A 26270-nucleotide genomic window follows, 5' to 3' on the forward strand; every position below is an offset into this window, starting at 1 on the left:
GCGGGGCGTGCCGGGAGTTGTAGTTCTTGGGGGCGGGCGGGAACCGAGAGGGCGGTCGGGATGGCGGCGCCGCGCTGTGGGAGGGCACAATCATGTCCCGGCCGCCTGGTCCTTATTCTCCTCGCTTTAAAAACTGGCCTATCAGTTATTACAGTAGAACTTCTTCCATGTTTTAACTAGAAATTCCTACAGTCTGCATATAAAGCAGCTACAAAACTTGAGAACCTTCAGCAAGAAGGGTGCTACACACATGCTGATTGGTTAATAAACAAATAAACTTCTCTGTAAGAAGTGCCTGCTGACTTTGAAGGAGCTATTTTTCTGTAATGTGAATGTAAAAGGGAGAATTAGTCATCAAACATGAGACTTATATGACTTCACTAATGTCCGTAGGGTGAGCTTTCCAATTCACTCTGGTTTATGCTAGAAAGCATGGAAGTTTGTATTTTAGATACACTGTCTGTGTACATAATCTTACGTTGTAGCACATAACATAACTGAATAAAAAAAATGGACTAATACTATCTGGGACATTTACTGAAGTCCTGTGCACTAAGAACCGCATGTCTGTCTTTTTGTCTGTATTAATAAGCATCTATTACAGTGAAGCTTCAAAATAACACTTCAGCTATTTTTCCAAAGTAGCAAGTGTAAAAAAACATAGCAAGAAATAGTGCATAACAAGAAGGCGATTGTCGTGAAATGCCCAACAACCACAGCATCGAAAAGATTCGCTAGAATCAGTGGTTTGCTCATACCCTGAAAAGTGCTTAACTGCCCAAAGTCCAGGGGGGTTAAGAAGCTGCACAGAGAGTAAGCAGCACATACAAAAGCTACTCAGGGTTTAGTGAACAGCTAGCTGAACTGGGAGGGGAGAGGAGATAAGATGGAGAAAGAGCTCCTCCTGGTGGAGATTGCCTTTAGAAGTTAACTTGAAAAATGGAAGTCACGATTGAGAAAAGTTGGCTAAAGGGAAAGGATGGCTGTTGCTGTGGATTGGTTTCAGTGGAAAGGGGAGGGCATGACTATAGGAATTCTATTGCCATTCCATTCGTCTGTTATGGAATTCTATTTACTGCTTGTTAAAAAAAAAAAAAAAGCAGGAGCCCCAACTTTGATACCAGAGGTTGTGGAAGAAGTAATATTGCCTTGATGACGTTTTTTTCTCCCACAAATGGAGCAGGTCTTCCCCTTTACCTCCAGACTGACAGCCTTCCTTCCCATCTTCCACAAAAACAGAGTACCTGTATTAAACCAGAGAATTGTTTGGGGACATTGAGCAAGGCAAACAAATCTTATCAGCCAGCTTGTTTAGATTTGTAAGCAAAACTAAGACACCCTGTCGTCTCTCCTTCAAGTTCTTTGCATCACAACTCTCAGTGGAGTCACAGCTGTTCCCCTCTTGACTTCTCATATAAACATTTAAATCTACTGGAAATTAATCATGCATCATCTTCTCCACGTGACTTGAAAAAGTCAGTATTGTATATCCAGAGAAGTGTTCTTATACACCAGTTTACTATCAAAGTCCTCAAGCAGCAACACAGTAGGCAGCTTCACAGCTCCCATATGTTTGAGCAGGACATTGGTCACTGGGGAATCGGGACACTCTGCAAACAGAGTGCAAACACCGCTGCTTCGTGACCTTGGCCAAGTTCTGTAATGATAGGGTATCTGTTTTCCTTCTCATTTTTGGTTTTACGTATTTAGACTGTAAACACAGTAAGCAGTGAAAGAAACCGACAGAATTATGTGCCCAGCATAGCACAGCAGGGCTCTGCTCTAGTCTAAGCCTTTAGCTGCCCCTGGAACTCATAATAAGGGATTAATAAAGCTGAGAAATGATTACTTTATAAGACTGAGACTCACCACATTAATTTAAGACAGTCCTTTAAGCTGGCAACACTGGAGCAAGACTGTTACAGAAAGATGAAGCGTAACAGCAACAACAAATGAAGTCTCATAGAACCAGAGTGCTCTAACATCAAACACACCAATTACAATAAAAATGGGAATAGTGATTAGCTTGCTAATGAGCAAACCAAAAGGAGCAAAATCTGATTTGAAGGGTGCAGGATGAAATCCTTATCAGTTCATATCCAAGTAAATACTCAGCTGTTAAGTAATTCTGCAAGGCTCCAGAATCCAAATGATAATGGCAAAATATTTCCTTCCTGGAAAAAGAATCCACAAAAAAAATAACAATAGATAAACAAAATAAAATCTTCCTGTAACCCAAGACAGACTTCTGCGAGTAACTTCAGACAACAGTTTGGCATTCTGGAACATTTCAGATCATTAATTTCTAAAACGGCATCAGCCTGCTGATATTGACTTCATTCTGCAGTTTCATTACTGTTTTCCAACTATCAATTATTGCTTTAAAATTAGCAGTGTTCCCCTACCTCTGTGAAAGGAAAACATCTTACGAGAGTACACTGGATGAGAACACAGCAACAACTCTGACTCACAGCAGTAATTCATAGAGTAGTTTTCCACCTTATGCTTGCTGACTAGTGTCTAATTAGCCTAACATATCCTTATTCCTTGGTAATATCTACTTGATGCCTAACACATTCTTAAAAGCAACCCATGTGCTCCTGAGACTGGAAAGTGATTATAGCCCAGCTCATGCTTTCCTGGCACTCAAATCCCAAGAGGCTGCTCAATAACAGCATACAAAGGAACCACCGATGAAGTATTCTACCCATTACTACCTCCCCAAAGGAGATGGACATTTACTTCCAACTCTTTGATGTTTCCTTCATCTCAAAAAGGGAATTGGAAGGATCTCACAAGGAAGCCCTGGTTAAAAATACTTTATTTTCCATATGTACTTTAGTAGAGCTTTAGAAAAGACACCTCAGTTGAGACTCCCAGATGCATTTGCTGTAGGGATGGGGCAGAGGGGAAAGAAAACATCCTTCGGTTGTTCCTACAAACTGCTCAACTTAATTGTTATCACTGGCTATAATAAACAGACCAAGACCAGACCTGTGAAAAATTAGCCCATCTTCTCATTCTGGTTAATTCTCCCTCCCCCTTTGCTCTGAACAGTCTGTGGACCAGATAAGTGCCTCTCCCCAGGCAATTAACCTTTTTCCTCCTGCTCAGGAAGGATTAAAACCAATTACAATGAATCCTCCTCAGGTATTAGTGAGGACCTGTCTGACCACACACATTTACACCCATGCAAAAGAAGCTTATCTCTCAGGACAGTCAGAAGGTATCTCTCCATTTCCTACCTCTCCGGTCATGCTGCTGTGAGAAAGGATTCAGTTACCCACCGTCCCCAAAACCATTTCAGAAATGTTCAGCACCAATGTAGAGTCTTTGAAAGAGAGCATCTGTACCTCCTACCCTTTTTACAGAACAGCAGAATAGCCACCTTCGCTATCACAGGCAGAAGCACAGACCCACCTGCACATTACAGCTTTGAAAAATTCAGATGCATTTGCTTTCTGCCCAAATGACAGCAAGCAAAATGAGAGACCTTGGGGATTATTCCACTTTTAGATTGTACTCATCTAAGCAGATTGCCCTCCAAGATCAGCTTCCTACTTCATTTAGCTTTTTCTGGTTAAAGGGACAGCAGGAGTCATTCAAGTCTTTGGGCTTTTTACATTTCCCTGTTAAATTTCTGTTAAATGAGAAGGCTGTGAACCAGCAAAGCAGCAGCATAACAATCCATGGGGAGTTGTTGTCATCTTTACCAGTACATGCTAAACCCAATTTACTCTCCATGAAGCAAATCCAACTTCATCCTGCCTTTCACCTGTGCCCTACCAGCAACCCTTTTTTACTGTCTTGCCTTGAGGTTCTGTGTACTGAGGTGCTAAGCTTGTCCCAATAGCAATGTTGCATTTAGCAGGCCTTGCCACTCTCGCCACACATCTCCTGGGTTGCTGAGGTAGACGAAGGAATGGCAAATTTTGCATCAGCAGGCCTTTAGGTGCATTGCACAAAGAAGACAGTATCTGACTGAGATAATCCTCAGGCCTCTACTGCAGCTTTTTCCTGCTAAAAGCATGGAAAAACTGGAACGTACCCTGTTACTCAGAAACCTGAGCTACATTTAGGCTTATGTCCTGTGAAGCAGATTTGTTTCGCAGTGACCAGCTATGGAGCCAAATTCAGTAGTTCAGTGGTTCCCCTTTGATCAGCCCAATTCTCCGGGGATGCGCGCATCCAGCAAGTAGTGCTGTGATCCTTCACAGCAGCCAGCCTCCACTGAGAAGCAGCAATTACAGTATAAAGATCCAAGCACTTCACAGGGATCAGTAGAAAAAGAGCACTGTGCACCTCTTGTAACCACACACCGAATCAGACAGCAGTGAAATGAGTACCTGCGGTGCCTGGTTTTAGTGGCTCCATTAGGACATCTGTTCCTTTCAGGTACAGCCCTCGCTCCCTCCACAGAGAGCTGTGCTGGAGAAAAAAAGACAACGGGAGCAGGTGGACACGACAGAGAGAGGAGCTTTTTTGCATGGACAACATCAGCAGAGAAGGGCAGATCCCAGACACTCATCTCTGTGCAACTGCCAGAAATGGTGGTGCCCTTGAAAAAAAGACAAAATTGTTCAAGCACGATGTAAAAAACAAACCCTGATGTGAATATTTCTGTTCAGCTCACTGCCCAAGGAGCATATCCAAATCAGCAATTGTAGTGAAAGCCCTTCGTTTTTTGGAAAAGGTTTGTGATGTTACAGATTAATCACTCTGATAACCCAGCAGCTGAACTGAGCCCAGTAGCTCTTATTTCAAACAACAAACACAAACCAGCAAGCAAACAAAGCCTGGAACATTTAATTCCATGAATCGTTTCAGTCGGGGGCCTTTGGCTCTTGCATGCTTTTCATTCTAGTCCTTTTTAAAACCATGAATGAGAGCCCTATTGCTGGGATTACAAACGTAACTGCTCCAAACAGAGTCCTGACTTTCCCATCCTCCCCAGATGTTGCTTCCAAAGGTAAGAGAAGAAATCACCAAACCTGGGCAGAAAAAGCCGAAGAAAGTCTCCACTCCCAGAGTCTTTGTGCCTTAGTGTTCTCCCCAGCCCTGAAGGAATGAGACATCTTCATGTCTTGAGACTGAACGTTATTCTGACACGCTACCTACAAGGAACTTCGCAGACCCCAGCAAGATCAAAACAGGGACCTGATGTCCTGTGTCTCATCAGCATTCAGGAACAGATGCAAGAGATCTCCTAAAGGATAATTATAGAAGAATTTACCCACAGAGGAAAGAAGACATTCAATTAATTCTGTGGTGATTATTTTTTACCTTGAAGCATGGCAGTTCTTATCCATTTTTCTGGGATGAGCACACAGCAATAATATATTCGAGTATCACCCCAGGACTCCTCTAACCACAAACTCAATTACAATAGAGAGCATCCAGGCAAGCAGGTCTGCTGCTCACTGCTTGGGCATGATGCCATAGCTATGATCACATTATCCTCACCCTACATTGACTACCCACGACAGATTGATTTTACAGTGTCACAGCTATTTTTTAAATCACTGCAGCATATTATATTAAATGAACAATGCAGCACATTGAGCATACACTTAATTGGAGTAAAATAGGACATTTGTACAGCAAGAAGCTGAAGGCAAGATTAGCTGTTTTGCTGAACCAGGGTCCTATTAATTGTCAGATAATTCAACTACTGTTTTAGATGGTCTTTAGAACATAGATTTATACATCTGCAGGAAGCTTCTCAGTCAGTCCAATCTGTTCCAGCCCTTCAAGGCATATTTTTCCCAAACCTTAGGAGTTTTCACACCAAAGAGGAAAAAAATCATGAAATGAGAATACTCCCGACCTTGCAAAATAAAGTGCACCGTAAGAAAAGGTGCCTCTGAGATGACAGAAGATGGAGCCATCCTGCATTCATTATAGCTGCACTCTCATGGCATCAGCAGGGACAGGTGTATCCTGGGCTGTGTGATTCAGCAGCCTTATGGCACCAAAGGTTTAATTCTAATGGTTTTCATTCAGCTTGCACCAGGAGCTGCCTGTATCCATCACCTCTCAGCAGGGACTTGCTGACTCAGATACCAAGGCCAAATGATTTTTAAAAGTCTCTGATTTGAGCTGGCTTAATTTTAAGGCTTCCAACTTGAAATACTTCCAGCCCCGGGGTGCACAGCTGTCATGCTTTCAACTGGAGCCATCTCAAAATCAGGACGGAGATGTCCCAGGCAGGTAAAACTTGAGTCATTCTAAATCTGTGGTCACTTTTCAAATAGCTGGGCTTGAATGATAAGCTCAGGAATGTACACAAGTCTTCAGGGCTGGGAAATGGGCAGATGAGCATGAGACTTGTTTGTCTTAATCCGTAATATAGTCTTTAAAATAAATACTCTTTAAATATATCACCCTACTTCCCATTTAAGTTGGTTAGGATCCAGAATAAGGTCAGTGGAGTGAATATGGGTACACAAGGAGAAAGTAAGACTAAAAACAGAATCAGGCTTTTGAGTATAAAAAATATGAACCGTGGTGTTTTTACTGTTTCTTTCTCCCTGCTGTTAATCTAACAGGGAAAAAAAAAAAGAAACAAGGAGGATGAATGAATGTCAGATGTGAAGAAAAATCTTTGGGCTTTCCATTTCCTATTATAAGGCAGGACTAGAATAGTAAAAAAAGCAGCAGAGGTCAGGAATGAGATACAGCAAAGAAAAGCAGTGTGCAGACTCTTTTTTTCCGGAGATAATGGACTCAATCTGCTGTGTATGAAAAGAGACTCTTGGAGAGAAAGGCCAGAAATAGCAGAAGGTTTTACAGGGCAAGGGAGGGGTAGTGTTATTGTACTCGATCTATGTATGGTTCATTCTGAGGTTTTGTAGCTCTGTTTCTGAGAGCTTGGCATCTGCCACCCCACATCACCATCTCTTACCTAACCCACGGAGTGAACGCACGTGCCCTGCTCTGCAGCCAGGCAGGAGGCAGAAGAGGAACAGTCCTGGAGCCACCCCAGAAGCCAAGGCCTCTGTCTCCATCCCAGCATGCCCGAGGAGGGCAGATGTTTGGTTTCTGTTGGATTAAGCTTTTGGCTGGAGATTAGGCTTTGCTGTGGGTTAACTGCTGATCTTAACTGGATAGCTTTCCTATGGATCTGCCAAAAATGCCTAGAGTAGCACATAGGCTCTTTTCCTGCAATCTGTCAAAAATCTAAGTCAACAGGTAACATCAAAACTACATATATAAAAATAAATGGAAAAAATAGCTTGTGATGGGCATGAATTCCTTCCCTCTCTTCCCCATTACAAGCTTCACTTGTTTATCAGCGCCTCTGATCCTCCTTCTGCCTGTTCAGAACAGCAAGAAAAAGGAAACTGCTGCCACCCCGTTAGCCACAATGCTGTGGATATTGAGGAAGTGCAACAAGAGCAAGACTTTGTTCATATGCACGAAGGCAGGAGGACATCAGTAACATGAAAATTACTGTCACATTGCTTCTGAAGAACTCTGTCCTGGGCATACCCTTCAGAAACTCACTCAGTCCCAAGCCTGACAAAAGTTAGATCTGGATCCAAACGCCATGGCCAAACGTGGTGCTTCTGTTTGGTTTGCTCACCAGGGCAGCGCAATGAGTTACAGCAGACCTCTTGTTCCTCAAGATGTCACAGGGATGTCCTGGCGCCCTGCCCCCTGAGGCTGGGTACCACCATGCTGCTGCTACCAAGCAAGGGGAGGGCTGGGTGCCAGAGAAGCACATCCTGGCAGGCAGCCTGGCCCATCCTTTCTCACGGCTAAAGTGACTTCCCGGCAAGACAGTGGGCTATAGTATGTGGCAGCTGCTGCAGGATGAAGGGCACCCTGCAGTGCCCGTCGCTGTGCTGGGATTTTACTAGTAGCTGTGGATATTCCCAGGACTGGCTTTCAGAGGGACTGGTGCCCTGTGTTCCTAAGACATGTCAAATCTGAAATTCCCATTCTAGTAGGGCTGGCTCAGTCGTAATCCTTCAATTTCTCAAGCAGATCGATTAACTGTCATGCAGGACTGGGAGGAGGAGGAGGCAGGCTCTTTATGAAACCTCTTAAAAGCATAGATCATTTCTGGCTTGTCAGTGTGCACAGTGAAGACCCCAGGAGGGCTTTTGTTGCATCTTTGGACATAATTCTTTCCCTTGCAAAATCTGTGCTGGCCAGCTGGTGATTGAACTGGCCAAGATATCTGCATTTCAGAAACACAGCATCACTATAAAGTGCCCATTACTGCCTGCCTTTACAGAAGGAGATGATTTTTCCCCACATGAATAACCTCTTTGCAGTCCAATAAGTGCTGCTCCCCAGGTCAGGATCAGCCCTGATACACAGGCTGCAAGGTGTTGTAGCTCTGTGGAATATTTGATCAACTGCTATGACTATAATAAAAGCTATCCCTGACAGAGCTGTAGGTAAAAATCTCTCTCAGGAGCAGCATTTCCTGCTGACTTTATACAGAGGGCTTGGCAGGATGCCTTGTGCTTTACAGATATTTTTTGCTGGAAACAGAAAAATCCTCCTCTGGGGCTGCAGAGCCAGTCCCCGAAAGCCCTTGACCCTGAACATGTAATCTCCCTGGAGACCCAATGTACATGAAGAAATATAATCTTCTGAAGCATCTGCTGTCTGCGTCGTGTGAAAACATGACTGGGACCCAACTGTCACATCTCCAGGTCACTGGCTGGCTGCAGAATCCCTTAAAGGGCAATGAAAAAAAAATAAAAATATGCAAGGAGCTCTCGCACCTGAGAGGAGATCTTTCTGCTGCTCTAAGCGTTACATTACCACTGCTGCAGCCTGAGCAGTTCCTGTGGCATCCAACAGACATTTCACCTGCTTTTGTGGCCTGGGGAAGTAACAGATGGGAAACGGAGCTGACTTTTGGGGAGGTCCCTGTAGCAGCCTGGAATGTGAGTCCTGCACCTGCTGGGAGCCACAGGGTGCGGAGCTGCGTGGGGCAGCCCTGAGGCAGCTCTCCCAGCCGCGCAGGACCAGGGGCTGGGCTGCACGCTTGGCCGGGGCTCCGTGAGGGTTACCCCAAGACATGGGTCTGCATGGCAGAGCAGCTTTGGCATGACGGTGAAAGGGAATGAGAGGTGTCTGTTATTGCAAAAGGAACACAGAAAAGGGTTGTCTGCTGCTTTTTTATTTCTTTACAGATTTCTTGAGCCTGTTGGAGGACTTGGTCTCTGCTCTGAAGGCAGAGGTGCAGGGAGCAGGAGCTTAAATGCAGAACTAGCAAGGAAAGAGCATTGATGGGACTTCTTAGTGATATTTTGCTTTGCTGTTGTTTCGGTTTTCTAATATTTTTTTCCCAACACTGTAAACTCCCATCCTTGACATCTGCCCTGCCCTTGCCATTACCCACCTTCCCCCCACTTCTCCCTTTAATGCTGGTGTCCTCATTTCCCCTTTTGTACACATGACCTTTCACTATGTGGGGATTAGTATCTCACTCATAAATATGTGAAATAGATATGCAGATGATCTAATTTGCTGGGTTTTGTAGGGCTGGCAAGACAGACTGGAATGGGGAGAAGGGTATGTTCTGGCAGGCCAGCTAAAGGAAAACCTCCTGTGTACAGGATGAATAATGGGAAACAGGCATCCGGGACATCAGCATCAGCACAGCAGGGACGCTCAGGGGATGGGGCTGAGCCGGTGGGACATACAGGCCAGGCAAATAAGGAAGAGCTCATCTGATGATTACAGAATGCTTGAAGTTAATGCACAGGAACGAGGAGCACCAGTCAGCACCGGGAGGTGGGGTTGATATAGCAAGAACAATGTGTGTGAATCTTTTCTCCTTTGTGTGTGAACAGAAGCAGCAGAGGAGGTCAATGTCCCTGCCTCCCCTGCTTGCTATGTGTCTGCCAGGGAGAAAGGAGGAGAGTGGCTGGCAGGGAACACGAGAAGCAGAAGGGGAGCAGAAGTCTGCTGTGGCCAGGGGCGGCCTGCGTTGCTGGTAACTTGGCCAGGAAGAAAAGTTGTTGTGTGGCACCGATTAAGTCACCAGGTCCAAGCTAACACCAAAACCCTGAAATTCAACAAGTCCTTGCCAGGAGGCGGCTAGTGAGGTGGAGAGGCAGGAGAGGACAGAAGCAGCGGAAGGTAAAGCAGAGACATGGGCTCTAACAGACTAAAACAGGGCTTTAACAGACCAAGATGGCAGCAGCCAAGGCCAGGCCTCAGGCCTGCTGTGGGGGCAGCCATGAGCTCACAGACAGCCATGGTGCTGGACGCGGCCTGGTGGCAACTTGTGTAACTTACGGAAAACCTGCAGACACACCGCTTGTAAGGTCAAGAGCTGCTGTATCGGCTCTTAGCCTGCTTCATGGGTATGTGGAGCTTCATCTTGGCTCTTCTCTGGATCTCAGATGTTCAGGAAAGCGGCAGAGTGGACAGATGCAGATGATCTGCGGCAGATGATCTGCGGCAGTGTTTGCAGCTAAGCAGGTTACAGCTCTTCTTTGCCTGTAAAATTTACAATGCAGTCAGTGGTACAGTGTTGAGGCCATCGGCCATGTTTGTGCATGTAAACATACACATACACTCCATGTGCATTTATAAGAAGAATCAGTTGAAATTACAAATTATTCTGCACACATTGAAACTCAGAGATTGACAGGAGAACCTTTTAGCTGAATTTAGCCCTGAAAGCCTATTATGTACCATTGTGTGGATGTTATAGCAAAGGCACTGAAAATTAATTGCAAACTTACTGCTGTCCTTGTGCCTGAAGGCAAGTGTGTAAAATACTTTCTGAATTGAGCTTCCAAAGCACTGAGAACTGCAGCTGCTGTGGGCTTTAATGGATGCCACAGCTCATCAATAGTCAGTCCATTTGTGTTAAATTGCCAAAGGAGGGATCCAGAAAGGAAGCTTAGAGTAGCTGTGATCACAACATGGACTTGCAGTGGATGTAAGGAAAGGGACAGATTGCCAAAAGACCTGATGGAGAAGCAGGAGCAATAGGAAGAGATGTGGCATCAGATGAGGGATCTGACAACAGAAGGGGCAATGTAGATAAGCTCTGCAGTAGCTGCAACAACATGAGCTGATAGAGCAGATGGTCACCTCAGTTTAGCCTCTAACATGGCTTGTTGCCCCTAGCAATATTTACCCAAAAGTACTCTGATGATGAAGATGAGATTATGTAGCAGAGAGAGGGAAATCAGTCCTATTTTGAACATGACAGACCTATGCTACGTATCAGCTCTGACAGCCCCTTCACGTGCCAGCATATGGGCAGCCCGCATGCAAGTGGCTGCTGACATTTCCAATGAAGAGCTGAGGGACTTGTTTCAGTCACAAGCCCATGGCCTGTGGGTAGCCCACTGCTCCAGGGGCTGTCATGCACAGGACAGTTGGGAGTTTAACAGTTTTCCTCGCACCTGGAAAAATGGTCAACAGGCAAAATTTTAAACTTTCTTTCCAGGTCTGACTAGACCACCTTGGACCTGTCAGGACATTTCCATCAGCTCCCTGACAGTTGTATTTTGGGTTCGTTCTGACCTACTTCAAGGCCTGAAGTGGGAATATATTTCACTGGTTTGTGAAAACCACTTAGAGATCTTTCAGTGAAAACTGATAAAGGCAAATGCTGTTATTCTTATTCCCCCAAATACTAGGTGAGGAACCATACCAAAGCAGCAGCATAGGTATGTTGCAAAGAGGGTCAGTGACAAATTCTGCACTGGAAAGTATCCTGGGTTTGAAAGGCCAGAAATCTACAAAGACTGTGCATATCTCAACTCAGATATTTAATAAATATCGATTCTCCCAACTGCATATGTTTACTTCTTTTTATTAAAGAGCAAATTGCTTGTATTTCCTTCTCCTTCTTCTTCATTATAGCATCAAAGCAGGACAGCATGCCACACAATAGTATAAACAAACAGCATTACCAGATACTTAAGAGTCTTTAGCTCCAAAATTGACTAGAGCATAAATACAAACTGACGTCAAGTATTTGGGATTACCATTTAAAACTGCTATTTTCTGAGAAGCTAATGAAGGTGGTTCACATCAGAAAATCCAGTGGCTACAAAAGGAGCGAGCAGCCCGGGCTCCAGAGGAAGAAGTCAAGGAAAAGCTCAGCTTCTGCCAGAATAAAAAAACCTGCCAGACTGCTTTACACCTGTGAGAAGTCTCAGACACGGAGAGCACGAAATAGCTACTTCCAGCCTGTCCAGGTCTTGAAGATGTCACCACCAGGCCTTGCTCTGCCACCATTAATCAGCAGCTCTTGCACCACCACAGTCCTTGCATGGTGGAAGCTCTTCCTGGCTGCACCGAGATTACAGGGCATGGCACACTCAACACAGACTGTGGGTGTGTGGTGCTAGTGACCCACTCCAAGGCTGTGACAAGCCACCTTCCCACATTTGGTGTCTACGGCCTCAGGTAAGTAGCTGGAACTTTAAACAAGATGCTCTCTAGTGAGATCATAAATGATAATGAAGCTGATACAGTATTCCTCCCAGTCTCTCCCTCTTGACCTCCTGCTTTCCCATGTAAAACATTTCCATTGGAACCCATGGAATTAAGAGTACATTTAATAAGGCAGAACGCATTCCTGAGTAGGCCCTTGGGCTAACTCAGGTGCTGGAAGTGGCAGAAACACATGGCAGCACTCTGTGGGCCAAGGCTTTCTGCCTTTCAGCATGATTAACTTACCAGGTTGGAGCACAGTGCTGTATGGCTTTTAGTACCTCAGCCAGTCTAATGAGCACTCACTTGCATATCGCTAGGTGATGCATTTTTCCACAGAGATGTCGGTAGGGAATTCCTTAGAGGAAAAAGACGAGTAGAGATTCTGAACCTCCCGTGTACCTCAGAGCAAGTCCAGGCAGCCACGCTCTGTGGTGCAAGCAGACTTCTGCATTGCCACGTGCAGTGAAGATCTCACTGGGAAAGGGCAGCTGTGTACTTGAAGAAGCAGCACCTTTGGACACCGACCAACCAACCAGTGTCCCCCCAGCCCCTCCCTGGGACTTAGTGCAGGACACTTTTCCCCCTGGCATCTGCCAGCTGACCAGGGGCCAAGAGCACAGCAGGTACGGAGGGCACCACCTCCTCCTGTCACTTCTCTCACGTTGGATGATCACAAAGCAGCGGCCCAAGTCCCTAAACCCTTGATGGAGAGAACCCTCGCCATCCTGGAAATAAGCCATTATAGGTGGTGCAAATTCATTGTCATGCTTCTTGAGCCTGCTCTTAAAATCGAAGTTCCCGCCCCAAACTGAGAATGACCTCTGTTAGCTTAAAGCCTGGAGTGGTGCTGAGCCACCCCAGCAGCCGCAGAGGGGCTTGCCCCATTCACCAGGCTGGAGGTGGAAGGAAGGATTGGCCGCTTCCCCAGGGCAGGCTCAAGACACCTGAAGGGGCAGGTGGGAAGGCAGGTGCAAGCGGAGGCCATTTGCAAAGCAAGGACAGCTGAGGACAGCAAGGCCTCCTGAGGTGTCCCCACCTCTGTGACCCGACCTGGTGCCAAAGCAGCTGGGCGAGGGGGTGCATGGTGGGAATGGCTTCTGATTTAGCAGGGGATGCACCAGAAGAGAGATTTCCTTCTACAGCACAGGGTGGACGGCAGAGGGATGTGGTAGCTGCGGACGTGCAGGAAGGAAGCGGAAGACAAAGCGGCTTCCTTGTCTGCGGGTTCAGCTGCAGTTTGCAGGCAGAAAGACTGAAGCAAAGAACTTGGGTCCGCAAGCCTTGCCCTTGAATACAGGACACAGCGCATGTATTCAGAGCCCGAGATAAACTAAAATAGAAAAATATTTGGTTTCATTTCACATTTTAGTGGTAGCTCATATTTTATTCATAGTACCTAAAGGGCCAAAGTTCCTGTGAACGAAGAAATCCCCTTTCTTTCTGTGCAGGTTTAAGAAAAATTAGTCAACAGCAGAATAACGCTATTGACCTCAAGAGGACTTCAGCCACCAGCTCCTTAACTCTCCAAGCAGCTCAAGCACTTCAGCAATTCTTTACCTTTTATAGTCACGGGACTAGTCAAGCGAAACATTGATTGGATTATTCTGCTTTAATTACAAAATGCATTCAGACCAAAGGCATAATAATACCTGGTACATATGTACACATTTCTCTCAACTATAACACCAAAGACCAACATGCAGCCTCGCCCTGCTTTGAACCAACCACTTCCCTCCAGCAAGATCACTGCAATATGCACAGACATCACGACAATGCTTGAACTCCCCCTTGCGCCGAGGACACCGGACTGTATTTTAGGAAGTACTTCGACATCCTTTAGTGTGGACAGTACAGGAGATAAGCAAGACAAGGGAGGCAAAAGTAGAACCTCGGGTAACTGAAGCCCGTATCCCACCACCCACCACCCTCCCAAAAAAGCAGCAATGGGCCACTTTCTCCTTGCTGCAGAGTTTGGACAAGGTGGATAAATCACAAGTGTTTTTTTTTTTTTTTTTTATTGCTGGTGAACTCAAAACAGGCAACTTTAATCTGCTGAGGAAGATACACATACAAACAAATTGTTAGGCCTTGTGCGTTCTTTTTTGTTGTTGTTTTTTGTTTGTTTGTTTTGTTTTCTTTTTCATAATGTAAATGTCTCTATAACTTCAGTCCAGCTCCTGAGCTCATGCTGAGCTGCCACCAAGATCCCAGTAATGTGCTCTGGGCACTTCCCCTGTAAGATGTTATCAGAAGCATGACACGTATTAAAAAGGGAGATTTTGCAGAAGAGACAAAGCCACATTGCTCAGAAAGGAGAAGTCTAGCTAACTCTGCTGCATTAGGTACAAGGTAGTAAAACAAACCCTGTGATAACATGAGCTGTCCAGGGAATTATTTGAATTAAGAATTTGCTGGGTCCCTTTCTGTTTCTGGTGTGCAAGCTGCAAGTAAAGTGCACTTCTGGGTGTAAATTACAACTCTATGAGGATGCAATATCTAGGTGGTACATCAGACATTACTGGAAAGCAAACTAAAACAGTTGTTACAATGGCATAAACAATAAGGATAATGGAATAAGGTATCATATGCTGCTGGGAAACCCATCCGTAATTTGAGCACTGAAATATTATATCACTGTGAAAGAACCACATCATTTAGCGGGGACACATGACTGCATAACCAGGTTAGCTCTGTGAACTCCTCCTCCCTTAGTCTCATCTGCAGCTGGTACAGAGTCACCAAACGATCTCGCTAACTCCTTTTAAGAGCTTTGTAACAGCTAAGGAGAAAGCACGGATCCTAAGGATGTCCTAATGATGTAAGGATGATCCTAAGGATGAAGCTGAGGGTTTCTCCTTTTTGCCTCTTGTACAATGTCAGGTGACTATTTTGCCTTGGTCTACACACCTGAGACCATCAAGGCTGATAAACAACATACTGTTTCTCTGATTTCGTAATACTGGCATCACAGCAAGAAAAAAGAATCTGTTCAGTGTTTGTTCTCTTTTAATTTAATGATCTCTAAAAAGGGAACTCTAAATACCCACCTACGTATTCAGAGTGCTTCAGGAGACACTACACACCCCAGGGCAGATTTGATTAACTCCTTGACGCCACTGTTTTTGTGTGCCCGTTGCCAGCAACGGATGTCATGTGAGAAGGGGGTGGGGAGAGGAATAAAATAATTGCACTCTGTGTGATACAAAAAGGATTATCACTGCCTTCCTAAGAGCAGAACCAACAAATAATTCCCCTCACAGGGCCAGAAGTGCTTTTCCCCTCAGGAATGGATGCCCCAGAGCAAGGAGCAGCTACACAGCCAAGCACGCCCTCTCAGAGGACCAACATAGAAAGAACCTGGCCACTTCCATCACAGGAGTGGAACCCTACAACCATACAAGCACACTTGCATTTCAAGCTAAATTCATCCCTTCTGCAGCTCAGTTGACTGTGATGGAAGAAAACACAAAATTAATCTGGCCCTACAGGACCATTACAGCGAACCTGCCTCTTAAAGCTGTTAGGAGTGAGGTACATCTGACAGATGGAAACTCCACGTTCATGGCTGACACTGGCAGCACAGACTTACCAAAGCAAATGATTTAATCTGTGGCTGCCAGTATCAAGCACCTTCTTTGCATTGCAGCTTTCCCCATACTCCATAAATGCTGTCAATAGGACAAATTTCAAACTGCCCCCATGCAGGTAGCTCTGAAAGGGAGCCACTGCACTCCTGCACCTCCAGCTCTACTGCTGCCCTCACTGGAACCTCATAACTCACTCAGTGCTCTTCAAGGAGGGGTTTGTTTGTCTTTTAAAATAACGTGTCCCCCTATATCAGACAGCACAGCACATCTTTTGCTGCCTCCAGTAATTGCCATGAGAAAGGTTTGCTGTGGTTATTGAAAATAGATTTTGGGAAGGAAAAGCAAATCCTCTTGAAACACTGAGGAGAACACTGAGTCCTGGCTCAGTTCTGCCCAGTGCTGAAGGAGGTGACAGTCAGTGCCGGAGCACTGAATCGTGGGTACCACTTTAGCCACATGAAGATTTTGACCTTTGGTCAAGTACAATAGGTTGCAGCCAGACTAAGCCACCAACATCACCAGAAACAGATGTGGGAAGGCAGGCAGAAAACTCTTGTGGTGCGTACAGTCTCTACAAGATTTGCATGATTGGGATGGGAGCTGGAATCTGCAGCAGCCCTTCAGACAAGTTCTGCTTTGGGGAGACAGAGGAGATGGGAAGACTTATGCTATTTCTTGTGCCTTTTGCCAAGATTTAGATTGCACAGATTATGGTAAAATTCACTCGGCAAGAAAAGGCCTTTATTTAAAAAAAAAAAATCTAGTGAGTATCAGGACTGAGATTTCAAGAAGTACAAGATTTGTATAAATTCAGTAAGATGTCCAGCACCAGATCACGTTGTGGTGCAACAAAGAACCTTGGGGGAGGCCAATGGGACCTGAAGAGGGGAACACCATCTACCTCCCCAGCAGACTGCCAGTCTTAGGTTCCTCTTATCAGCAGATAGATTTTCCTTGTTCCTGCAGCATCTCAGGTCCCACAGGAGGTATTGGTTGCAAGCAAGCACCTGAATATTGCCTAATGGAGTAAGCCAATCACTAATTTAGCTGGCGTGTCCATGCCCATCCACTGATTATGTTTTTCCTTTTTGAATGCATTTCCACTGTAGCACTTCTTTTCTTCTTTCTCCACATGAAACTGTAAGCCAAAGAACTGCTTTCATCTGTAATAAGTTAAAATCAGAAATGACCTAACTAACAAGTAACTGATATTGGTCCTTGGAGCCCAAAGAGTAAAATCCATAGAAAATCTATTGGTTCCATTTTTTCCGGTATATCCCATGCACAACCCCATTAGAAAAATGGGGTTTATTAATCTTATCATACAGCTATAGGAGCAGTACCTCAAAGCCAGAGCCGACAGTTTGTGGTAGAGGTCTGGGCTCTCTCAGATTGCTAACCGTGGTTCTGAGTCACTGTTCAATCTGTCTTCACGTGGCCGTTGGCCAAGGCTACGGGGAGAGTGGGGGCCCCTGGCTCAGCAGTCTCATCAAATCGCAAGCGCAGGGTGTTTCTGATCACCAGCTGCTCCATGATGAAAGAAGCACAAAACCAAGGAATGGCATACTCCAGGGTGATCAGGCCCATGAAGTCAAAATCAAACTGGGAATAGTCCCACGGGCAGGCATTGAACTGGCGTAGGATGAGGCCAGTGGTGAACTCCCAGAGATATGTCCAAAGGGTGTAAATGAAACAGCGCAGCAAAATGTTACACTTGTCTTTGAGATACAGATACATCTTCTCCACGATGAGGATGGAGGTGCCATAGATGAAGAGCGCCCACACACTGGTAACACCTGGGAACTTCCAGTTAAAGTTGACCACAAATTCCCAAGCAGCCGTAAACATCACCTCACAGAAATACCCGTGAATGGCATAGAGGTACCATCGGGAGAAAGCGGTCAGAGGCTCTGCCGCAGCCATCCTTCTGCACGCACCCCAGCAGGCACTCTGAAATGAAGACAGGGAGAGGAGTCAACAAGGAATTCACAAGTCCTTATCACCCAGACTGCAACATGCACAAATTTGTAACAACCACAAAGCACAAATTCTAAGAAATTTGAATTTTAAGTTGTCTCACTTTCACTACAGCGAATTTAAGCCTCGAGGAACTACGTTTCAGAAGGGACCTGGACAATGTCTACTGCTCTGCCTGAGGACTGGGATGCAGCTGTTTTTCCATCTGGTAGCAAGGAGGGAGCTGAGACGTTCAAGGACTTTGCCAGGAGTGAGGCTACCAAAGAACTTCTGGATGTAGTCATCAGTAGAAAAACACAGGCACCTCAAAAGGAGCACACATCACCTTCTTGATCATTTAAAGAAGCAGCACTGCCCCAACTTTTCTGCCTCTAACATGCAATTTTCAACACAACAGAGTGTTAAAAACCTGAGTCCTTTCAGCTGTCTCCTACAACCTCCATACCCCAAAAGTTTATTGTACTGAAAGACTAAGCTTCGATAGAAGCCACAGACAGGAAACTGGAAGAGAAAATTTTGAGGTTTAACATTTTCCCATACCGCACCTCGCATCTATGCAGCTGAACTCTTACTTCTTCTTGATAAAGATTTCATGCATCATATCTGGGATTTGGAGAATAGTTTCTTATGCTCTCAGACTGCCCAGCACCGAGTCAAAAAGGACAAGAGAGCCATTGAAATACGCTCAGATTTGGCTTCAGGACAGCAAAGCACAAAGGACGAGAATAAAAAGGAACAGCTGAGCATAGAGAGGTGGTTAGTCATGACAAAAAGGAAATGAGAACAAACTCTATTTGTCTCTACAGGAAGAAACTCGGTGAAGAGGTTTTTGAAAAGATACAATTTGCTTATCGTTGAACAATTTCGACACAATTAGTTTTTACACTTTTAGTAGAACTTTACAAGGTCCTAAGCATTGCTCTCCCATGCTACCTTCACTGGCACAAGCTGCTTAGGCATAATTTTACTGAAGCCTGACAGATTTACACCTCAGTGTGAATTTGACATCTTTTGGTTTTTAGAAACTTTTCTTTCAAGGTGAGCTTCTCTTGACTCTTCATCAGGCACTACTTAACTTCTTTGCTCTGCACATGCCAACCCCGTGGTACAAGGTGCTAGGAAAAGGTATCTTTTGTCTGAACAGGGATTATACAGCTACAGCAGGAAGGGAGACATTTTTTATATCTGAAGAGACAGACATCAAAAGACGCAGAGGCCTCAGAAGTTACCTATTGCTAGGTAAGGCACCAAGGAAATAAAGAACTGGCATTCTCCAGGGAACAAAATGACTGTGAAGTTTTTACTAAACTGCCAACTGTTGTATGATTTTCCTCTCTTCAATAAATCTAAGTTATTCTGCTTGTGTTGCTTACTCCTTGCACTTCCCTCTACACCTTTATTACATGAAATGTATTTGAACTCTGATAGCAGCAAGCATCCACAGCATGCAGTACTGTCTGTAAGGTCTTCCTTGTAATTTCTGAGATCTCTTTACAAAGTTGGATCTTCGACAAAAGAAGTTATCCAAACGCACAGAAGGTCCTTCCCTCTCAGTCTGTCCCTTCTTCTTCCAAGCATCCTGCCACCAGTTATTTCTGTTGCCTTAGGCCTGCCCGCCAAAGCCTCACACATATACAGCCAACAAGCCTTGTCTTCTTCTACCCGTGAAATGAAGATTTCCCCCATGAAATGAAGATTTCTCTTTCCTGGATTTGTGCACCACATAATAATCACCCATTTATCCTCTGCTTCTTTCTTACACTTTGCAAGGTATCTAGTTCCAACACTGGAAGCTTGTGGCTAATAACTGAACCACAAAACCAGGTCCGTGACAACCTCTGCAGTACAAATGAACCCATTACAACAATCAGATTACGATCAACAAAAAGAGTTGATTTATTTTGAATCCTAAGCCTTTCACCACAACTGCAAGAAGTCAAGCATCAATGTGCTAATACTGTCTCAGCATTTTTCTTCTCTTGTCAGGTGTCTAGTCAGCTGAAGCTGGATGGGAACCTCCTTCTGATGTGCTTGAAGGACAGCCCTCCCCTGCTGCCTGCTGATTAAAAGCATCCCTAGGCAGGGCAGATGCTGAATGGTGGCAGCCAAATATAATCTGGTGCTGGGCACTAAGCAAGTCCGTAAACCATTAGCTCCTTCTGTAAAACATTTCACTCAAAATAAGACAAAAATTGCACAGTAAAACATAGAAGGGAACGAACGATACCCTGGGAGAACAGGAGCCACATCTCATCCTTGCACAGGCTGCGGACACCACAGGGTAATGGTTACAAGTTGTTTGAGCATTTACAATAATGAACATTGCAGCCATTCCCAAGTATCTTGTCTGCCAGTGACACCAAATTGGCTGATATTTGGCAGGCAACATAGCAAAAGAAGGTCTTAATAGGGAAATGAGGGAGAAAAGTGCTGTTTGATTGGACAGCAATTAATACCTAAGAACCATGCAGGAAAGTAGTTGCAGGACATTAGTGGGAGAGGCATTCAGACAGAAGGCTGGGTTCAGTAAGAGACGCAGACTTATGAAAAGCATCAAATAGATAATTGATCTTGGTTATACAAGACTTTTAAGGGAGTGACAGTAATAAAGACCAAAAGGCTCTAATCATATGATAGCTATTCAATCCCCTGAGGAAACCAAAAGGCATTAATCAGTGAGGTAGCTACAGTGGGATGGGCAGCAGCTTCCAGAAAACCAGAAACACAGCTGCCACTGATGCAATTGTCTCAGCAGAGAGCAAACAAGTCGGAGACTGCACGTGGATGGCAATGCTGGTACTGCTGCTGCTCACACTGCAGTGTTTTGTGGAAAACGGGGGCTTCTTATTTCAAGGCTATGGAAACACCTCCCATCACCAGCAGATTATATTTCAAGCAGCTAGAGAAGTAGCTCCTCAAAATGCAATATTATTAGTAAGACTGAGCTAAGACAGCTCAGAAGTTTTCCCTCTCTCCCCAGCAGGACCTTCTTTTCCAACTTGATGACAGAATGACAAGAAAGAAGGCAAGTCTGTGGAAACCACACCCGGCCCTCAGAGGAGCAAGCAGTCCCTGCCCAGGTGATGCTGGTGAGATGCTGGGCCAAGAGCCTCTCCACACACAGTAGACAAGGACAGGCCTAGCAACGGGAAGACTGTGAAGAGCTGTGCTTCTCTATAGAAATTTGGGTCAGAAAATGAGGGCAGGACTCTAGTCTAGGGCTGCAAGAAAAGGATATTATAACAGCACTAAGATTATCCTTTCACATTTTAGAACACCAACTCCGAATGGGACGTTAATCATCCGTTAGGTTGAGTAAGATGCAGATCAACCTGATGCACCAGGCCAAGTAATGAGACGGGCTACACATCCCAGACTGCCCTGTTTCACACGCGAGACAACTTCTGTGCAAGGGGAACGCTTCCATACACACTTCCAGTTTTGCAGCTGAGTAGCCCAGGCAGACAACAGGCAAGTGATCAGAAAATGGGTTGATGGGAGACCAAGAGATAACGGTAGATTTGTCATGCACGAGCACTGCAGGGGAGACATCAGTGCCTGTCCTATTTATGCCTGATTAAACCCTCTAGCACTGTCTGGTTCACTTTCTTTTCCCCCAAGGCTCTCCTTTGCAGTGGCTTTCTGTCCATTTCCCTTCTACCAAGCCAAATTGAGCTTCAGAAAGTCTCTCCCTGATTATCTCTTGTCCCCCAGCAGAATTATTTAGACTCACAGCCTCTGGACAGTTATAATAAGATGCAGTCAAGATACTCTGAATTAACTCTGAAATGCTAATAAAAGAAAAAAACAGACAAAAACTTGCATGAGACAATTCTTCTGATTGTCAGCCTTAGGCTGTTAATTCTGGCAGCTGCTTGATTCACCACAGGTGGGAATTTTAACTGCTGCAGTAAGTTCCTTATTCTTAACACCCACTTGTTTCTGCAGTAGTCAGGTAAAAAAAATAGGACTCAGTGTTATTTTAAAAATTCATATCTGAAGTGTTTACTAGTAATATTTAGTTTTGTAACATTCATGTTCATATTTCTAAGGAATGTCTTAGATACATCTATAACCTTGTGTAATATGTCATAATTACTTTGTAATTTCAAAGAGTAACTGCAGACAGAGAAGACCTGTAGCAGGATGCTTCAGTCTCTCCAAACAAGAGAACCGTGAGCATCAGACAGCTCTGAAATAGATGGCACCTGCCATTCCCTGACCATAAGCTCTTCCGCTTATGATATGCTGCTTCTTCAGACCCTTTTTATCAAAACAGCATTTATATAAATGTAACTGCTTTCTGAGCAATATCTTTTTAAATGTAATTCTTCCTCTCTTATTTTCTATTTTCCCCTGCGAGTACGCACTAAATCAGCATGCCTGTGTAACCAGGGACAACATTGATGTGCTGCAGATCTGTCTTCAATGTTTTCATACAATTCTCACACAAACCACTGGGAGTAAAGATTTACAGAACACCAGCACTGGATTTGCCCTAAGACATTAGTTCATTAGTGCTTAAAGATTTATGCAGCAAAGTCTTAGCAGTACTTACGCGCTGAAGTCATAACTCTGAGGAGATATTCATCCTTCAGGTAACTGAGAGCCTCAATTAACTGCGGCTCAGAAAATAGAATTTCAACTCTACTGAAGCGTGGAATAGTTCCAGCAGATCGATTAATCAAGCCTCACAACAAATGCTAAAAGCATGCCACAGACAGATGTCTCTAAATACAGACTCGATGTCCCTTTCTTAGCGCTTTCAGGATGGATTTGGAGCTCTGGGATTTCGGTCAGTTCTGATGTATTAATCCTTTTGCTGCTTCTTTCTCTGGACTCCAGCCCTATCAGGATAGGCACTGTCTCCCTTCCTCAGAGTTCTACCAACACACCGTGTGTTGCGAGTTAGAAAGCACACCCCATTTTCAGTCTGCATCTTCCCCTTGTGTTTTTTTTTTTGTTTGTTTTGTTTTTGTTTTTGTCCCTATCTCCCTTCTCTTACAAGGTGCATCATTTCCCTGCCACTCCTGGTTCCTTTGCCCTGTTCATTCTGGACCTGCTGGCAGCCTCTGATCCCTGCCTATCTTTCAAATCTGTTCTGAAGAGAACTGGGATTCAGTTATTAAAAAAAAAAAAAAAAAAGAATGACGACAAAAGAAGATTAAATGAATCCAATTATCAATCTAAGCCAAAGGGATGGGGAAGTGTGGCTGTTACCAGTAATGTCTGCGTGGGCTGCCCAGAAGGCACCATTTCATTTCTCAGCGTGGAGGAAGGTAGGGTCGTCTTGGGAGGGAGCAGTAGGAAGTGTAGAGGGGGGAGGCTTTCCAGAGAACAAAGAGAAAACGTGAAGACGTTGCTAGTTTAAAGAATTTTCTGACTAACGTGATCTCATGAATGGCAACAGAAGTGCAGAAAGCTGAGAATTCATGAGCATCATGCATAGCATCACGTTACTGTAACAGACCTCTGCCCACATTGACCACCCTACCCCAAGAGCAAGCAAAGCAGCAGCTTTTCACTCACAGTGACCAAGAGGGATGTCTCCTATGTTCCAGATACAAGTTAAGACTCCTTGAGAGTCAAGCAAACAGAAGACTCACAAGACAAATCAGTGAAAAATGGCTGAGATAAAACTCAACATCTAGAACTATTATTCCTGAGTCTCCCCAACATATTCGAGGACACAACCTTACCTACAAGCCTGCTGCTAGAACACTCCCCTGTGCCTCAACCTGCCACTCTCCCATTTGGAAAAGCTGCCCTAAGTCCCCAGCATGTGCAGACACTAGGGCTCCCCAACAAGCAAGTGTCCAGCAAGGGCCCAAGGGCCTCTGAAGCAGCCCCAGCATAGAGCGGAGGCTCTGAAGCCAGGGACCTGCTGTAGGAGCGGGCAGAGCCCCCCGTCAGCCCTGCAGAGGAGGGGACCAGCCCTGCAGAAGGTCTGCCCACAGGGAGCCTGCACAACCAGCCTGCAGAATCTGCGTCAGCTTTTCTCCAGTTTTGGGCTGCTCAATTGCTGGAAAGCCTTAAAATAAAGCTTTAACAGTAGCCCAGGTTTACTTTATTCTCTGCAGTGAGGGCAGAACTGACTTCCCAGAAGTGATTTTTCCAAAGCTACCGTTAAGTTTACAGCCTAGATCTCTGCATTGGTAGTTCCTGGTGGGCAACTGCCTGGCTCTTCACTGCCTGGACCTTCATTTCAATGCGTGCACTTACGTACAGCGGCAATCCACATTCACGGCTGGTTTTGAAAGCTTGAGCTTAGCATGTTGCATTAGCTGACTGAAGCAAATCTGACATTCAGAGAACATAATGCACATCATGGCTTACTAGGAAAAAGCAACCCAAAACAGAGTGATGAATGGAGAGAGAGAATTTATCCTAAGAACATGCTGAGAATGTATAAGCTGTAGCCAATATCCTTTCCACTGCCACTAAAGAGCCTAGAGACATAAAGGAGAGACAACATTAAGGTCAAGACACGATGCTTGTATTTCATGATTTCTTAAGCCTGTTTGGAAATTCAGTTATTTTTTTTGAAAAAGTTCCCCCTCCTCCTTTTTATTCTCAGCAAATGCCCCCTCTCCCCCATTTTCTAAAGCTAAATGAAAAACAAGTATACCGGTCCACTCCTGATGAACAGCCCTACAACAATAAATTGATTTGGACAACTCAGAGGTCAATATCATTCTGAGAGTAACAACTAAGCATGCTTAACCCAACTCTTCTGAACAATCTGCAGCAACAAGGCAGAATCTGCATGCAGTGGAGAAAAACCAGGTTTGGCAATAAGAATGACAAGAAATCCAAACACATTCCACATTGAAAATGAAGCTTGGAAGAAAAGAGTCTTATGATCAAGGCACTGAAGTACGTGTATCTAAAATCCTAGCCTGCTAATAGTGTGACAAAATCCAAGTCACTTAAATCTGTGAAGAAAAGCAGTGTAAAAAGACAAAAAAAATAGAACTGTAGACAGATCCAAGGCAGCCTCTCCTAGCCAGCTGCAGGAGAAACTAAAAGCAGCATTTCAGAAGTTGGCTGCTTCTTTTACTGGAGCATAAAAAACCAGCTTCTAAAAATTCTTGCTATTTATACACACAACTGCAAAGAACTATTTCCTTCTCTTTTTATTACTCTTCTCCAGTGCACAGGCCTTTATAAACTTCCACTGTTCGACTGACAGTAGTTAGCTGGTAACCGGGTAGTGTAAACACCTAGAGCAAGAATCCAGTGACTCTTCATCTGAGGGGGACCACAACTGCTGCAGACCATAAAGAAATCTCGCATGGTGGCTTATGCTGAGTTATGTTTAAAGCTTGCAAGCACAAGACACTGCATGAAGACAGATAAAACAAGAGAGAGAACACTTCAAGCACCTTCAGAAACAGGGCCCTAGACTGTCATCAATAGGGGAAAGATAGAAAGAAACTTTTTGAAGTCTCTTCATGGCAATTCTACATGGTTATTTTCCTCCTCAGTATTTTCTCCTCTAGTATTCTGTGAATATATATTTTCATTCCTAACATCAAACTACCACTAAGATGTGAAGTAACTAGTTCTTCCAAGTGCTATCTGCTATTTGCCAGGCTGTGAAACCTCAAATTTCCTCCTAACATCCCTGGAAGAGGAAACTTCATGAGTCCCAAATCGCTAAATTGTTCTTTTTTACCCAAGGAATGCTAGTGGCTCCTCTGAGATGGTGGCTATCTCATCTTAATTTCTAGTTCACTTAGGTTCTCAGAGGTAGAAATATCCCAGGAAGGAAGGGTAGAGCAGGATAAATCCCAGGCTCCTACTCGCCAGCTCACCATGTCTGACAAGATCCTGAAGTAGGCACCCATGGCTACAGCTGGGAAAGGCAGCTCTTCTGAAGCAGTTTCCCAGAGAGTTTCTCCCACTAGTGCCCACCCATTAGCTGACCACGGGAATTACTCATGCCATCACTGCCTTGGCAAAGTACATAATCAGCAGTGGAAATCCATTGTATGGCCAAATAAATTAGCGGTGAGTTTTGTTCTCTATTGTTCAGGTTTATTTCAGTTCAGAAAGAACAGCAAGCAGCCTGTAACTGCTATCAGTGAGTATATCTGTCTTCACAGACCAGTCAGATTTCTCTGTCCTGAAAAACAAGTTTAAAAAAAAAAATCAGGTTTTAGGGCCTGGCTCCTACACAGCAGACATACTTCTCCACTGTGTTGGGTAGTTTGTTGCCACTTACATCTTTGCAAAAGCAGGCTTACATTTTCAGTGCTGTTATTTCCTCAA

The 26270-nt window shown here is 44.7% G+C and overlaps 1 protein-coding gene across 13 annotated transcripts in view; it reads right to left on the reverse strand.

The window, feature by feature from the left end:
• Nucleotides 1-14022: 14022 nt before the first annotated feature.
• TMEM229B (transmembrane protein 229B) overlaps nucleotides 14023-26270 on the reverse strand; it is a 36961-nt gene continuing 24713 nt past the window's right edge. For all 13 annotated transcript variants that reach the window (XM_040558565.1, XM_040558557.1, XM_040558563.1 and 10 more), the window contains one exon: nucleotides 14023-17969. In XM_040558565.1, the coding sequence (XP_040414499.1) occupies nucleotides 17439-17942 (504 nt within the window). In that variant the 5' untranslated portion in view covers nucleotides 17943-17969 and the 3' untranslated portion in view covers nucleotides 14023-17438. The remainder of the gene's footprint in view (nucleotides 17970-26270) is intronic.

This window comes from Cygnus olor, chromosome 5 (assembly GCF_009769625.2).
Source record: "Cygnus olor isolate bCygOlo1 chromosome 5, bCygOlo1.pri.v2, whole genome shotgun sequence".
Classification (NCBI taxonomy): domain Eukaryota; kingdom Metazoa; phylum Chordata; class Aves; order Anseriformes; family Anatidae; genus Cygnus; species Cygnus olor.